This window comes from Pungitius pungitius, chromosome 20 (genome assembly GCF_949316345.1).
Source record: "Pungitius pungitius chromosome 20, fPunPun2.1, whole genome shotgun sequence".
NCBI lineage: Eukaryota > Metazoa > Chordata > Actinopteri > Perciformes > Gasterosteidae > Pungitius > Pungitius pungitius.
This window is the reverse complement of record NC_084919.1, coordinates 7230923-7246563: the sequence shown is the minus strand read 5'-3', so window position 1 is coordinate 7246563 and position 15641 is coordinate 7230923. Positions and strand designations below refer to the sequence as shown.

Genomic DNA, 15641 nt, shown 5'->3' with positions numbered 1-15641 from the left:
CACGTGAGGGGAAGCGCTCGTTTCATCATTTCCAAGTGAAGAAAGAAGTTGATAATCATATAAATAAAACTGGGCGTTACGTCCCGTCTCCTCAATGCTGCCCGATGTCGGGTGTCCTCTCGCCGGAAACAAACTGCACTCTGGGATATCACACCTTGAGACAATTCCCCCTTAATGAAGCCGCTCGGCTGGGGCCCGGCGTGAGTGATGCATATTCATAACGCGGCCGTTTCATTGAGAGCGATCAGTGTGGCCGAAACAACTAGCTCGCATCTGGCCCCATTCTTTTCCCGCCCTCGCTCCTTTGATATGGACGCCAACTCGCTCTTTCTTCCTCCTCTTGTTTCCGTTGTCATACCACAAGATTATTTTGGGATGGAGAGAATGAGGCGGAGGACCCTGTGGCCCAGCCGCAGACACAGCTGGCGGTGCTCAGGTGGGTGCAGCTGGTTGGTGTCAGAGGTTCAAGTGTTGGTGCCGGACAGAATCGGGTTGAGCTAAGGACCCCCCCCCCCCCCCCCCCCCGCTGGAAGGAGAGGGGAGGGGCTATTATTAGGAAACACCTGTCAGCGGTGCACATTACCATTGGGCTTGTGATGTCAGTTAAACCTCCTTTTGAGGTAATTCTGCTATGATTATTTCCACAGAAATGTGAAATCGCCCCATGGTGAGAGGTGTATGGCACAAAAGGAGGACCTGCTGGATTTACAAAGTCCCACTGTGAGCGTGTGAGCGACACAATCAAATAAGAGATGCCGTTTTGCTTTATTTGAAGACATCTTTGTTGTCTTGTGAGTCTCTGCGTCTACGTCGGCTCAGCGAACTGACTGCATCAAAGAGAACGATGTTCACAAGAGCTTAGGCGTGTACATTATATAATACATTTAATAAAACATCTCTATGATAACTGAGCAGCTTATGCACTGAAGAAGGAGTTTTGTTTAAAAGCTGAACAAAAAGCTTGCGAGTGGACCTCGAGTTACGATTGTTTGGTCAAACTACAGTTTCTCTGACCAAAAGAAACAAAACGTTTCCCACTTAAACCAATGAAATCAAAAATGCATTCAAGTTTCAAAATTAATATAATATATATATATATATTTTTATATATAAAAATCTTTTTTTATCATTATTTTATTCCCTTTAAAACGAATAGCTTTGGTCCGGTACGAACTTGAAGCTGTTTATTTTACTTTCCCTTAAAGAAATATATGATTTTATATATATATATTTTATTACTGAGGTCATAGTTTTAAAAATACTCTGCATGGTAAATAATGAACAAGTGAGATGATGCTGCATGCATCCCTTCACACACTGACCTGTAGACGATGCTGGATGTGCACTTCTTATCAAACTTCTGTATCAACCACTCCAGCTGCCGCTGGTCCAGAGGTACGTTGGCTTCCTGCACGCATGACAACGTCGGCTGCTACGGCACTGAATGTCAGACTGCAAAGCGGATTTGTGCTACTTGTTGATGTTTGAATGTGTGATGTTGTTCCCTGTGCGTGTGAGAGCTTGTTAGCCTGACCTTCACAGCCTTCCTGAAAACACAGGTGGGCACCCTTTTGGTTCCTTTCTCATCTAAACTTCGGAAGAAGTCCACGATGTTCTCATTTTGCTCTTCGAGGAATTTCTGGATGGAGAAACCAGATCATGTTTGTGTGTGTGTGTGTGTGTGGTTATCCCTTTTTAGGATGATATACACAATTTTTGCACCATCCCAACCCCGGTTACTGTGTCCAGATGTCCCTAGATGTTTCCGTCGTTCTTATCGCTCACATGAAAGATCCGGAGGGCTGATATGTTCCTGGTGACGGAGCTCATGACGCTGTGCCGAACATCCAGACTGGGACGCCTCTGACGGGCTTCTTCCAAAAGGTCCACAAAGGTCTCGCAAACAAAAACTGTCTGCACGACACATACACACACACACACACAGGGTCAGAGTGTATAAACAGCAGTGCAGTCAGACGTAACGGTCACACATCTACATCTATATGAGATCTGTGAAAATATTCAGTGATGGAAATTTAAATTGTATTTGTGTGTGTGTACTAATAGGTGTATGTATGTATGATGAACAGAGGAGTGATTTTAATCTTCTACGTTATACTAATTGAGAATATTAATAAACGTAGGAGGTATGTCCGCTAAATGTGCAAGTAAAATAAAAAAGGTTTGTAAACATATATAGGAAATTACGTTGATCATGTAAAAGATTCATTTAACTGAAAGAGAGGTAGGGATCTATAAGCTTTTGCTTCCCTCTACTCCTTTTCTTGAACAAAAGGTGACTTTTTCATTTTATTTTGTGGTCTATGTTGATTTTCAAATATCTTTGTTAATGTCTACATGTTCAAGGAATAAAATGATTCAATCAATCAAAACTTAACAGAAACATCCATCTCCTCCACGGCTGAACTGGGGTTTTCCGTCACGGTTCGGAGCAGCGCCAGCGCCCCCACGTTTGTCAGTGGGTTGCGGGACAGCTGGGCGGGACGCAGACACACACACACACACAGCCGGACGTTTAACATGCGGATCACGGCGATTCGATTTGGGGCCTTTTGGTGTGCGCTCACCCCGAGGACCCGCATGGTGTCGTTGGCGGCGAGGCCCTCGCAGAGGAGCGCCGCCGCCCCATCGTCGAGGAGGTTGCTGCTGACGTCCAGCAGCACCAGCGTGCTGTTTTGTTTCAGCGCTTGAGCCAGTGGCTGCGCCTCGACGGGGCCGAAACGGCTCCACGCCACATGGAGCTTTTGCAGGGTCGAGTTCACCTGAGGAGAGAGGGAAAAGTGGAGGGTCAAAAGGCCGGGGTGGGAAATGTTTAGATTTGAGGTGTTTGTCACCTTCAGTGCAGCACCCAAAGCCACGGCAGTACGCGTGCCGAGGTGGTTCCAGCTCAGATTTAGGACTTCTATACCTATGTTGGAGGCTTTTGAGGGAGGGCAAACAAACGACTCATGAAATCTGTACATACAGTATACATCCTTTGACTGACAAACATGTGGGAAAAAGATAGGATTTGATCTCCGCAGTCTCCTAATACAATGTGAGCTGCTGTACCCAACATGTGACCCAGGTGTTCTCCTCCTGCATCAAAGATATTGTTGAGACTGAGGTCCAGCTCTTTGACTACATAGTCAACCTAAGAATTAAAGAAAAACAAATTACGACGGGATGTGCGAGCTCAAATGATATTTTTTGCACGGATTCAACGGATCATTCTTTGTACTAACCTTCAACGCTTCGGCCAAGTATTCAGCAGCAGCATCGTCAAAATGATTTCCTGCATGAAAAAAATCACACGTTAAAAATAATTGCTAAAAGCTCACTAATTCCGTTTGTAGACCCGGGAAAAGACTTTGCAAATCACCTGAGAGGTTGATGCTTGTTACGTAGCAGTTGTCTAATAGCATTTTGGAGATGATCTGTGCTCCTTCAAGGTGCAGCTGGTTGTTGGAAAGATTCTGACATGAAGACATCGAGTCCCATGAGACAATATAAGCATTTATAGAAATCAAATCTATCAAATTGGGCGGATTTTTCCAGAACTGACGTATTCTATAGTTTGAGAATAATTACTAGACTCTTGATGCTTATGTTTGTTTGAAGCATCTCTGTCAGATAGCGTGTGCCCTCTGCCTGAAGCGCGTTGTCCTCAAGCTCCAGGTTGGTGATGGCATTGTCACTCTAAAACAATTTTTTTTTAAAATAGACACGTCTTCTCTCCGTCTGCATCTACATTATATAGTCTGTTTAAAACATTTACCATAGGGGGGGGGAAAAAACACTCCACCCAAATGATATCGCATCAACCAAAATGTGCAAAGATGAAGGGATTTTAGCCGCCCGTACTTGCAGAGATATGGCCAGGGCTTTGGCTCCAAGGTGTCCTATGCCGTAGTGGTTCAGGTTGAGGTTGGCTTCACCCAGCTGACGGAGGTAGGAGGACACGGGGACGCAGCCCGTCTGCCGACAGGCCTCCAGGTACCGCTCTGCGGCGGGCAAGCTGTGATTCTGACAGGTGCCATCTGGAAGAAAGAAAACGGGGTGGAAAGCACTGTAGGCATCCATTGACTATTAGTATACGGTCACTTTAGCCTACTGTCCGTTTCCAGATCGGTGTCCCACTCGTCCCCTCCGTCGACCTCTTGACCTCGGGCCGGCTGCTCCACTGGATGGTGGCTTCCTGTGGGCAGCACCGTGTCAGCAGGTGGCCGCTTCTCTTCCTCCTCACGGGGATCCATCGTGCGTTACAAGACCCGGAGAGGTGAGCTTTTACTGAAGGATTTCAAACAGTAGAAAATGCAGTGGAAGAAGGTTCTAAAATGAAAAAAGGAGTTGATGTCGCGTCATTTGTGCGACCACGAATGTCAGAAACTGCTGTTTATTTTGCTAGCGTTAGCACTTAGCTAATTTGCCGTTACCCCCCTGAGTGAGATTTAATTAAGTTAGACAAACGTCTAAAGAGGCTGCTTTTACTTCGGATCAATTTAAAAACAATTCGGATGCTTCGCTCTCCTGTTAAACTTGTTTTATTGTTCAGAATAGAGAAACCAGCAACCTACCTGAGCGAGTCACTTACTGAAGTAGTGTTAACGTTAATAAAAATAAAAAGAGAAGCGTTTAACCAACGGAAACCAACGGTTGTTACGATGGAGTTTACACTTTTGAACGTTCAAAGTATGAACTGATTTTTAAATATTCCGTTACGTTTGTGTTCATATATTTGAACTGATAATCGGATGAATTGATTTATAGGGCTGGAAATCGTGCCGCTCTCAAAGAGGTCCACTAGATGGCGCTGTACCCCGCAGTGTGACTAGAGACATGTGTAACGTTACAATAGAAACCACTCGGGACATGACCCACTCCAAAAGTAACTTTGAACCAAGAGTGTTTTTTGTCCATCTCAATCGCAATAATAAACTCTGCATGTTATCAATCCAAAATTATTGCTGCTGTCCAAAATAAAATGTCGTTCTCCAGCAGCAAGATGATCCTGGTTTGTATATAATATAAACTAAAATGATTATTTATTAGTATTTTTTTAAAAGAACTAAAATCGGGGAATGGTTGAAATGTAAATGAGCTGAAACAAATTCAATGTTAATTATAACAATTGAGATCTTTTTTAAAGCTTTGAAAAAAAGCAAGAACATCTTGGGAGGCATTATAAAAATGTGGCAATAATGTGCGGCAAGTTCTGCAAATGAAAGAAAGCCCCACATTTGGCAATGTAGCTCAACTTAAGAAACATGATTGCTCAACTTCTGTCCCTTGATAGCTCCACTGTTATGACTGGAAGGAGCCATCGAGAACAATGTGACTAATTTCACCAAAAAAGATTTTCCCCGTCTGAAAAAAACAAAAAACATGCAGTCTCTTGTAGGTAGAAAATAAAGTGTAATCTATTCAGGGAAACCGGGTGGTACACAGCAGACATACAGGTGCCGAGCGGACCCTGCAACGCTGCTCATCTGGAAGGATTTCTGCTTGTTTTCACAGCTGTTTGACAGCACGACATGACAGACGCCGACCGGAGAGATTGAAAAGACAAATCACGTCAAGTGATCAACGAGCATTTCATATATGTTTATGTATACAAAGCAGTATAAAACAGTACAATAATGGACAGACAACAAAGTCCAAAAAACACGGGTGTAAACATTTTGTGTATATGTGCTTTTCATGACGCCAGCGTCACCACAAATCGGATCAACCGGTTACTGCCATCGTCGGGGCAGAGTATAGAAATCAACATTACAAGAACGAAAAGAAGAACCTCGGCCTGGTGCACTTTCATTGAGTGTTGTATCCTAAAAACTCTACACCTGTATATGTTCGGCTAGCATACGAAGAGAGAGAGAAAAAAAAAAAAAATTAGGTTTGCAGAACGCAAAGCCTCTGCGTCGAAAATAAAAACGCCGCGCAGTTCTCGGGGCTTTTTGTAACAGAGCACCGCGTTGATATCAGTGCGCTTCCCTCGGCATCGCTTCCTCTCGTACGCCGTTCCCATTGGTCCCTTTCGTGTAGAGGCGGGTGAAGCGACGACTAGGCACAGCGGGCACACTTCATGTGTGTTGTCCCCTCCCCCCCCCCTCCCTTTTCCCCAGTCTTAGCCAGACGGGACAGAGCCAGCTCATGTAGCAGCGCCACGGACGACCCACGACCTTTCCGCCCTGCAGCGTCCCAAAAAGTCTTCGGCTCGGCGCTCCGGCGCTTCTGTGTGTGTGTGATGTTTTTTTATTTATTTCAAACGTGCCGCCAGTTACGTTTTTTGTTCCAAAAGGCCGGCCGTTTCGGGGCATCGGGGGGGGGGGGGGGGCGGTTCTTCTCTCTTTTTTTCCTGGTTTCACTCGGCGTCGGCGGCCAGCTGCTCCAGCAGGGGGTTGTCCTCGCTCTCGGGGGTTTTGACGCTGTCGGTACGCACGATGCACGTGGGCCGGTGGAGGTTGAGCATCACCATCAGCTGCTGCCTCTCCAGACGCAGCTCCTCGATCTGGGCCTTCAGGTCGCAGTTGACCATCTCCAGGCGCTCCGATTCCTGGGCGCAGAGGTCGGATTGTTAGAAACTAGACAGACATGGAAACTACTGCACTTGTGCAGGTGCAGAGGTTTCAATTGTTCCAAGCAGGCTCATGTTCGCCGGCCCAAATCAGGCCGTTGGGGGTGAAGTGTAGTCGGGCCAGTCTGTTAGCTCCCACCCATCAGTGTGCGCTGCTATGGACTCACCCTTTGAAGGAAGTCGGTCCGTTCCTTCTTTTTGTTTCGGCATCGTGCTGCAGCAACCTTGTTTTTCTCTCGTCTGCGTTTCCTCCTGTCGTCATCCTCGTCCATCTGTGGAGCACGTCGTGTGGTTAATGCGAGAAACAGGAGGAATTTTTTTATTTTCTTAATGACATAAACCCGTCACTATTTCTAGATGTGTGTGTGTGTGAGAAGGTCGCGACCTCGCAGGAGTAAAATAGGAAATGAATAATTTCCGAATCATGAATTCTAATGAAGGCCTTCTGCGAAAAGGGATTGTGATGGTGCGTTATTTCTTTTTTTAAGTGGATCCCCGGGGGGGAGATGAAAAGGGAAAAAAACACTGACCTAGATGAAAAAAACTATTCTGTGCGACCTCAACGGTGAATCTCGTTGTGAGCACTAGAGGGGGCAAAATTAAATTTACAAACTGAACATAAATTCTATTATGACATCGCATAGCAACATACCAACCAACTGTATATATATGGATTCTTCTAACTTGGATACATAATAACACAGTCCTTATCCCCCCACCGCTGCCTTCCTGCTCCTCCTCCTCCTCCTCCTCACCTCGGCCTTGATGGCCAGCGGCCTCTTCCCGAGCCTCCCCAGGAAGTGCAGCGGCGACAGCATGGTCCCCAGCTGGCGGAAGTCGGCCAGCTTGAGCTGGTCGGTGAGCGTGGTGGCCGAGATGCCCGCCAGCGGGCCCAGGCAGGGCAGGGAGCCCGCCGCCAGCGAGGGGTCAGGGATCTGTCCCGGCATCATGTCCGACCCGGCCACCACCGCTGCTACGGGCAGAAGAGGAAAGCGACAGTTAGCGAGGTGGGCCGCTGAAGAGGAGGAGCGGGGTTTCCTTTTTGACCGCGGCGCTTTAGAAACGCAGTCAGAGAGGAATGAGGTACGGCCGAGGAGGAAGAGGAGAACGTGGCCTCAAGGAAGTGGCCCCAAGAATGAAGAAGTCTCTCTAACTGCAGGCTGGGAAAGAAATGTTACAGATGGGACCGGCGAAACGCCAGCCGACTGCTCCCTGCGATCTCTGAGGAGAGAAAGAGGGCGACCGGTGGATTTTTCGGAAAAAAAAGTGTGACATGGCCAGCAGAATGCGAGGTCCAGTTACGCAAGAGACGAGCTGCAGAGGCCGACGTTCAGCAGCCGTCACACACGCTGAGCTGATGAAATGTTCCACCAGGCAGAAACGCAGACTCTCCGGTGGTTCAAATTTAAAAAAGATTGATATCAGTGAGACACCACGCCCCCCCTCCACCCCCCCTCTTGTACCCAGTTTGCCTCTTGAGCATCGGGCCGCGCGTTTCTGCAGGAAACCGGACAAGGCCCCTCTCACGTGGAACCAACAAAGACGAGCATTGTGAGGCGGGTCGGAAACAGCTGACTCTGCTGGTGGGTGACGAGCTGTAAGTCGAACCAGGGCTCCTTTTCTTTTTTTCTTTCTTCTTCTTCTTCGTCTTTCTTTCGTTGCTACTTTCCCTGCGAGGCTGAGAAAACTCGCCCTATTACAAAAGTCAGAGAGGATTTAATGAAAAAAAAAAAAGAAAAAAGCAGGGTTATGTAACTCCATTCTGATGGGCTCCACCCTGATTATGGGCTGGTCTCAAAGTGTTTTTACAGTTGGACGGGAGGTTACGGTTACCCCCCCCCCCCACACACCTCCCTTTCATCGGAAGGGAATCACTTCTGACGGGCAAAGGCCTTTCTTCTCTGCTGAATAACCCACCCTATTTCTGTTTCACAATGCTTTCATTTCATCTGAATTACTGTTTAGTCTTTGTGAGTTTTGACACACTGTTTGCAGAGAGTGATGGATGGGTGGTGGTGGTGGTGGTGGTGGTGGGGGCTGGGGGTGTTCTATCACATATGATTTAGCACAAACATGAAGCATTCGGGTCCGTCACACCTCCACACTGCTTCTGAGCCGTTCCTCTCCGCCTCCCGTCTGCGTGATTTAGTCTCTCCAAGGACAAGTTGGTGTGTGGAGCCTCTGTCCAATGAGGCATTTTATTATTTAAATCTGGACTGGCCACCCCCCCCCCCCCCCCCCCCCACCCCTCCCTCTCTCCCACTGTATGTATACTCCCATTTACACTGCACTTGGCAGCGGCATGTTGTTTTTGCTGTAGAGGAAAAGAACAAGACAGCCCTGGTAAAAAAAAAAAAAGTTTTAAAAAGCTCTGGGACTAAATTCTCTCTTTTCTCTTTCTCTCAAACTGGTGGAGGAATGGCGGGCGCCATGGCCTTCTCTCCCTGCAGAGAGGCTGTCTAAGAACAAGGCAGCTAATCTTACAGAAACTTTGTCAAGTGACCCGACCTCTGCGTTTATTACAAAGTCTTGAGACCACTCGATCACGGCCCCGCCACACATCCGACTGCTTTCGCATTGCTGCCCAATAACTGTGCTGGAATTTTTAGAGAAGGACGCAACGCAATCTCCCCCCTGGGCCCGAGACGGCAGCCACAGGAAACTGAAGTGCACACCAGGAATGACTAATCAGAGCCAAAATGGAGTCCGATATCCAAGATGTGCCGGACGACCCAGGGCTAGTTGACAGACTCCAATCTGGCTCCGTTCTGGACGAACACATTTTCTTTCAATGGAAACCGACACTAAAGAAATAAGTCAGACCCTGGAGCAATTATATTATGTGCCTTCCAGACCGGGTCCTGTGTGACTGAGCCTGCTCAGTCAGACATATCGCAAGGAAAGCCCCCGTTGCATGAAACGGCTTGTCCAAGCATGCAGCAGACCTCAACACACACACACACACACACACGCAGAAATACTTCAGCACGTGAACTTTGTGTGTACTCCAACGTGAAATTATGTCTGATGCAAGACGCTTTCAGCGAGGAGACAGTGAGGTGAGCTCCAGGGCCGCGGTCCACTCGGACGCGTGTTGCTTGGGGGCACACAAGCTTTTGTTTCATGTTCAAGCTGTTCCGTCTCTTTCCACCGGCCACACGAGCGACTTGAAATCCCCCTTTCTGACAATTCGGCATCCCCTCGAGCCCTGAGACATGAGAGCCTGAAGAGGTGTCTTCTGTAAGAGATAGGGGGCGGTTTGCTGATGCAATGAGGCTTTGCCCAAAAGCATAAGTCACGTTGATTTTTTTTCCTTCAGGGTTATTTTTCTCCTCGGCCGCTGCAGCTGGCAGCCGAGGATTAGCGGTCAGCGCTTGATGATGCAACGTGGTTACTGTGCTATTGCAGTCGAGCAGAAAAGCCAGCGCCTCCGCCACTCCCCCCCCCCCCCCCCCCCCCACGCTAGCCTCGGACAAAGACGCCTACACAGCCCTCTCCAGCCGACGTCCCATGTCATGGTGCAGTCACGAAACGCGGGGCCGTCCTCTCGCGCTGCCTCTGGCCTCGGCCCAGCACTCGTCTAACTGATCTGACCGCATGCGACGCGGCCGATAGCTGGAGGTGTGCGGAATGCGCAGGCGGGCAGTGCGTCCTGCATCTACAATCGGCCGCTTTCTTTGCACACATGCTCGGTGTGCGTCTATTTCCTGAGACCAATTAACAGTGTTGGGGACTTCAGCCGATGGCTAGCAGCAGGACTGGAGGCCCTATTGTCCTCATTCCCTTATAGAGAGGGTGAAAGAGGGGGGGGGGGGGTCATTACCTTCACATACTGCTGCTAACGAACCTAAACCCATCACACTCATTTTAGTGACAGGCCAGCAGGATTTTTAAGTACATGCTTGCGGATTTTTTTTTTTTTTTTTTTTTTACAAAGTTGCATCTTTTATGCTGCCAGACGACTCAATAAATCACCGGCTCACGGCATTGTGGGAAAGACGCGCGCACTTGGCAGGATTCTATTTGACTTATCAAGTCTGATTTTGGACCGAAATTGCATCGCATGGCTCCCGCACAAACACTTTGAGGCCAGCTCTGAGCGCCACACAAGCGCCGAAGTTGAACAGCGAGCGGCGGGGGGCCGGGGCCCAGACCCAGGCATGCTCCCTCCAGCTCCGGCCAAGGTCTCGGCGATCATCATTACCGTCTGCGCTCGGTCGGGCTGAGTGTGTCGAGTTACGGCGTTTTTCGCAATCCTCTGAGGAAAAGCGGAGGGGGGAGAATGTGACACCGCCTTTCATCGGAGGACAGTTCTGGACGGTCCAAATACACAGCATCAGCATTCCTCCAGGCCCTCATTATGTGTTCACTGGAGGGACGGGGCCGTAATAGCGGGCCGTTGTTCTGATCGCGCGGCTGTCACCTCCGGCCATTAAACTCCAAGGGGTGATGGCGCGTGGGAGTGGAAGTGATTATCACAAGAGAAGAAAAAACGGGATCTCCTTTGGTTTCCAGCTTTCGCTTCTCTTTTGGCGTGTTCTCAAAGGCCCGAACAGCTGCCAAGAGATACAAGGAACCTTTCACAATTCCGCCGGCGATTAAGATTAAACTAAACCTTCCCGCGAGCGATTCCAACCCAATTAAGAACAATTTAACCTTGCAACGTGTTCAGTGATGATGATAAGAGCTTCAGCTGCAGCGCTAACGAGCAGCATTCCCACCCACAGTCACAGTTTCACGAGCAAGCCGAAGTACAGTGCACGACGCCGAGGTGATCAAAGCTGCACAAAGGGAGCAGGTAGTTTAGCTGCCGTGTTCTACTGAAGACTCCACCCTGAGAATGGAAAAAATGTTCAGGCAAATCAAAACACAAAGCACATGCAGAAATGCACGAGGACTGTGGCTGCCTTTCATTGGCTGGATTCCTGCCTCGTGGCATTCCAACAGTCGCACATCTATATTCTGCATCCGGGTGGTCCGGGTGGAATTATTATTATATTTTCTATTTTTCTTTGCGTTGTAAATCAGGATTAGACTTTGTATGGCCCTGAGCTCCCGCCCCCCCCCCACCCCCTTCTGGCTCAGACATTAAATAAATGAGTCAAAATCCCAAATGCAGACAATAGACATTGCACATGTGTGGCCTCCACGTTTATGACCAATCCAAGTCGGGACATGTGCAATCCCTGACTATTTCACATTGGCCAACCAAGTCCAGAAAATCCCATATAATGGCGCTTGCTGCAGCAATGGTCGTGATTATGTAACGCGGCTGTCGCTTTAACGCCGTTTCACGCGGTGTCCTCTGACGTTTCCTCATCTCAGCACACGCCTGCTCTGGTTCAACAAGCCGCCGTGTCTGCACCGCGCTGCGGGCTGAACCTCAATGCCGAGGTCGACACTTAGGGACAATTTACTGCAATTTTGTGCAAATGGAGAAAAACTGGCCTCGGGTAGAAACTGAATTCAGGAAATCTGGAATTCATAACTAAAAAAAAGGAGCTTTCACTGTGTCTCCATTCTTTTAAAAGAAACCCAGCTGGCTTTAATGTCTCCTCGCGGTTACACCGTTGGACGCGTGGGTGTTTGCTTGCGCCGTGCACATCTAAGTCTGTCCCGACGCACCGTTTCAACAGGCCATGTGGAAAAGCTTATCGGGGCTACAATGTGATACACACGGCAACGAATAACTGCTCTGCCCGCATTAGCGTTGGTCTCATTGAGCCGAGCCGTTGCATAGCTGGCTCGCTCGCCTGCAATGCGTCTGCTGTCTCCTCGGCGCACTGGGGGTGCAGCTCCGGCAGCTCCAGCTCTCCAGAGACGCACCGGAAGGCATGTCGACTCAAAAATAAACCCCGCGCGCGCCCACGTCCAGTCCTCTCAGCCCCGTCGGCCCTGCGCTGCGTGCTTGTCGGCTCGCCAGCCCTTCCCCATTAATCCGTTGCAGCGTTCCCTTTCTGCAGAAAAGCATCCTGCGAACGTGCCCGGGCAGGCGCTGGGTTGCATTTACCCCCCCCCCCCCCCCCCGCTTGTTCACCTCACGCAAACACAAATAAACAGACTAATGGCGCACACGCAGTTTCTCCTGCGGCAAGAAATGTACGGGAAAACATTGAAAATATCAAGCGGCAAGTCACAAACATGACCACCACCACCTGTCATATTTTCCATTCCATGATTGGCCTTTGGGGGGGGGGGGGGCAATAACTGAAGCTGCCTCTGGTTAGGGTTAGGTGTTAGATGAGGTTCCTGTTACACAACAAAGTGTCAATCTTTTTAAAATATCATAATATGGACCAAAGGATGCTATTTACCAGCAAGGGAAAGCAAAAGACTTATGGGGTGATCAAGAAGTCAGTTTGTCGTATATGCAAAGGCTGCAGCGCGCACACACACACACACACACACACACACACACACACCAGAGAAAGTGCAGCGGAGTAAACCTGAGTGCACGGCATTTTCACATGCTGTGCCGAACAAACTCCACACTTCATTTGCATCACTCATGTTTCAAGGTGAACCAGATATACCAGTTATATGTTACTTAAAAAAGCATTGCTAATTAATTCAATGTAAAACTTTAAAATCTGCAGTACTTACTCAGAGAAAACTTGTCAGTCTTCGTCTGTCAATGATGCAACTGTGTTTGGACGCTGTAGAGGGATAGAAGGATATATATATTATTACAGAAGGTCCAGGTCTTAGTGTTGTTATGAGAGCCGAAGCTTTGATTAATCGTAGGTGAAGGTGAATCAGCTTTCTCAACTGTTACCTTATTGTTTTTTTTTTATGCCAATGTTTATTGCTAGGTAAATTGTGATGGCCATTGTCTAGTTCATCGCATCCCCTGAATAATTGATTAGCTAATTAATCGAGAATAATGATACATTCATAAACGAGTTCTAAAAAAGCAGAATCATCATTTCCCGCCACTTCCTCCACCCTATTGGCTCATTTTCCCGAACTACCAAACTCCCCCCGCTGAGCCCCTCGCGGTGCGCCACCATGTCTTTGCGTCGCCGTCACGCGCAGTCCCCGCAGTCTGCGGCGTGTGTCGCCTTACGTAACCGCGTCCCCTCGGGGCAAACCGACGACACTTCTCCCGACCTGGCGGGACAGCGACATTGAGCCCTCGCGGCGGGGAGGGGGGGGGGGAGGGGGAGGGACACCACCTTTCGATCCCGTCGCGAGCTTGCAGTCGCCTCAGAGCTGACGTCATCGGCTCTGCGCACAACGAGGCTGTGTAAGCGACGGTTGCCACAACAACGCGTTCCAGCGGCTGCAGGGACACATTTGACTTGACTGTAGGGGAAACTTTGAAACTTCTTTTCTTTTTCTTTTTTTGTTTTTTAAAACAACCTCCGGAGTTCTCGCGGCCACGTCTTCGTGTATCGGTGTTAGAACCGTGTTGAGCCTGTGACGTTTAACGTTGCAACGTGGTGAGAGAACAATATGCATGCTATGTGTTCACCGACATTTAACGTTAGCTATCTATTAGCTAGCGGCAAACGGGGGGGGGGGGGAAACAACTACAAAGGCACGACGGCTTAAGCGCGGTCTTACCTGACGTGCGTCCGAAAAGATCCGCAGTAATAGTGGAGCGGTGCGGGAGCGCAGTCGGATGCGGGCTTCGGGACTCAATGAGGCCGTTGCATCAGCCCCCGTTTAAGTACCGATCTCGTCTGTGAGGGCTCAGGAATGCGGAACTGCTGTCCCATGGATGAAAATAATGTAAGAGGAGGGCCGCAGATGTTCGCTCCACCCCTAGCAACCAAAATAACATACACAGACTGGAGGAGAGGCAGTAAAAAAAAAAAAGGGAAAAAAAGTTATGCCTGTAAACACGCATGCTAGAGACATAGCTGCAGGTGTTTTTGAGCTCCTGCCAAAAACACGAAATGATTTATAAGTTTATTGGTCCCAATGTTTATTTGTTTATGACGTATAATCTGTGGTGGAAGTCCCCCTCAACTCTCCAAGTGCAAGTAATAAAAGCCCTGCATTCAAATAAAGATAAACAGCATCCTAGTATTATCAGCAAATTATAGGCTTGCTTCGAGCATAAAATGTGGTCACCGTGCAGAGAATTGAATTATATCATCAGTTATGAAACCGTGTAAGTTTTCAATGTGCCGCCCGTTTGACATACTTTACAAGCTCAGGCGAGAAGCACTGCGTCACAGTTCATGAGCTCCTCTCCTTGTGTGTTCTGCTTGTAAAGTTGCACCATGACAAGTTATTAATAAATATCGCTGTCCTATAAATGTGGAGGAGTAAAAAGTACCATATTTCTCACTGGAATATAGTGAACTAAAGTAGCATTAAATAGATCTACTTATTTTTCAGTCTCCTTCACTGTCTTCTAAAAACATTTAAGCTGGTTCGAGGCATTTATTTGTCTCTCTCATATACCTTTGATCATGTTGTGACCCCACGGATTAATCATGTGACTTCTTGCGAGGTCCGTACCCCAGGTTGGGGAGAATGGACACTAGGCCCCTTTATCTTTTGGCAAGTGCTATTATTAGTTTTTATTTGATTAAAAATGGCATTTAAATCCCTTCAAAACACACTGCTTGTGATGACTTATCGGGAAGGATGTGGCTTGAAGCGCGGTTACATTTAGAAGATGTTTAGTTGTTAAATGACTGTGAAACCTAAGAATAAGGAAATTGACCATTTAGGCTCCTACCGGGCATTTGGTTTGTCAACAGCCCGCAATGGTTCGTGACGTCAAATTCACCAGACAAGGGATGAAAGCAAACCAATTTAACACAACTAGTTTCGTTAAAAATCAAACATGCTGTGTGTAAATATTCATCTGACTACAGGTTATGGTTTTAATTTCCAGGAAAAAGTAGGGCCCTCACTTCCCGTTTGTTCAGGGTATTTCACTTTGAAAACTGTCTGTAATTTGTTTCATACATGGAAAGACAGAAAAATGAAAGTGCAGTACAGCATTATTTTTGACAACTGTTATGAAAGATTTTCATTGGTTTTATTTCACTGTAAGCCAAAGTCCTTCGGCCTTCAGGCTCACATTCAGATGTTTGCACAGATC

General features: G+C 48.0%; 2 protein-coding genes across 5 annotated transcripts; both read right to left on the bottom strand.

Annotated features, from left to right (window-relative positions):
• Window positions 1-1252: 1252 nt before the first annotated feature.
• On the bottom strand, window positions 1253-4292 carry LOC119194998 (leucine-rich repeat-containing protein 74A-like). Its single transcript, XM_062559658.1, has 12 exons — window positions 4115-4292; window positions 3865-4040; window positions 3592-3699; window positions 3383-3476; window positions 3246-3295; window positions 3073-3154; window positions 2856-2941; window positions 2589-2783; window positions 2400-2495; window positions 1786-1914; window positions 1535-1639; window positions 1253-1408 (listed from the first exon to the last, which is right to left on the bottom strand). The coding sequence occupies exons 1-12, from the start codon at window positions 4254-4256 to the stop codon at window positions 1253-1255; spliced, it is 1419 nt and encodes a 472-aa protein (XP_062415642.1). The 5' UTR covers window positions 4257-4292.
• Window positions 4293-5589: 1297 nt separating this feature from the next.
• On the bottom strand, window positions 5590-14296 carry LOC119195003 (jun dimerization protein 2-like). 4 transcript variants are annotated; one of them, XM_037449566.2, is made up of 5 exons: window positions 14144-14296; window positions 13181-13233; window positions 7333-7550; window positions 6745-6849; window positions 5590-6556 (listed from the first exon to the last, which is right to left on the bottom strand). In XM_037449566.2, the coding sequence occupies exons 3-5, from the start codon at window positions 7525-7527 to the stop codon at window positions 6365-6367; spliced, it is 492 nt and encodes a 163-aa protein (XP_037305463.1). In that variant the 5' UTR covers window positions 7528-7550; window positions 13181-13233; window positions 14144-14296; the 3' UTR covers window positions 5590-6364. The 4 variants fall into 4 exon arrangements, with proteins under 4 accessions (XP_037305463.1, XP_037305464.1, XP_037305465.1 ...); XM_037449567.2 differs by having other exon boundaries at window positions 7333-7547; XM_037449568.2 differs by lacking the exon at window positions 13181-13233 and having other exon boundaries at window positions 14144-14292.
• Between the last annotated feature and the right edge of the window lie 1345 nt (window positions 14297-15641).

Bases quoted from the DNA above. Each gene is read 5' to 3' on its own strand.
- LOC119195003 (XM_037449566.2), bottom strand. From the start codon at position 7,527: ATGATGCCGGGACAGATCCCTGACCCCTCGCTGGCGGCGGGCTCCCTG. The intron at 6,850-7,332 runs GTGAGGAGGAGG...CGTGCTCCACAG, and splicing joins CGCTGGCCATCAAGGCCGAG to ATGGACGAGGATGACGACAG. The intron at 6,557-6,744 runs GTGAGTCCATAG...CTCTGCGCCCAG, and splicing joins GGACCGACTTCCTTCAAAGG to GAATCGGAGCGCCTGGAGAT.
- LOC119194998 (XM_062559658.1), bottom strand. From the start codon at position 4,256: ATGGATCCCCGTGAGGAGGAAGAGAAGCGGCCACCTGCTGACACGGTG. The intron at 4,041-4,114 runs GTAGGCTAAAGT...TCTTTCTTCCAG, and splicing joins CACCGATCTGGAAACGGACA to ATGGCACCTGTCAGAATCAC. The intron at 2,942-3,072 runs GTACAGCAGCTC...CTCCCTCAAAAG, and splicing joins ACACCTGGGTCACATGTTGG to CCTCCAACATAGGTATAGAA.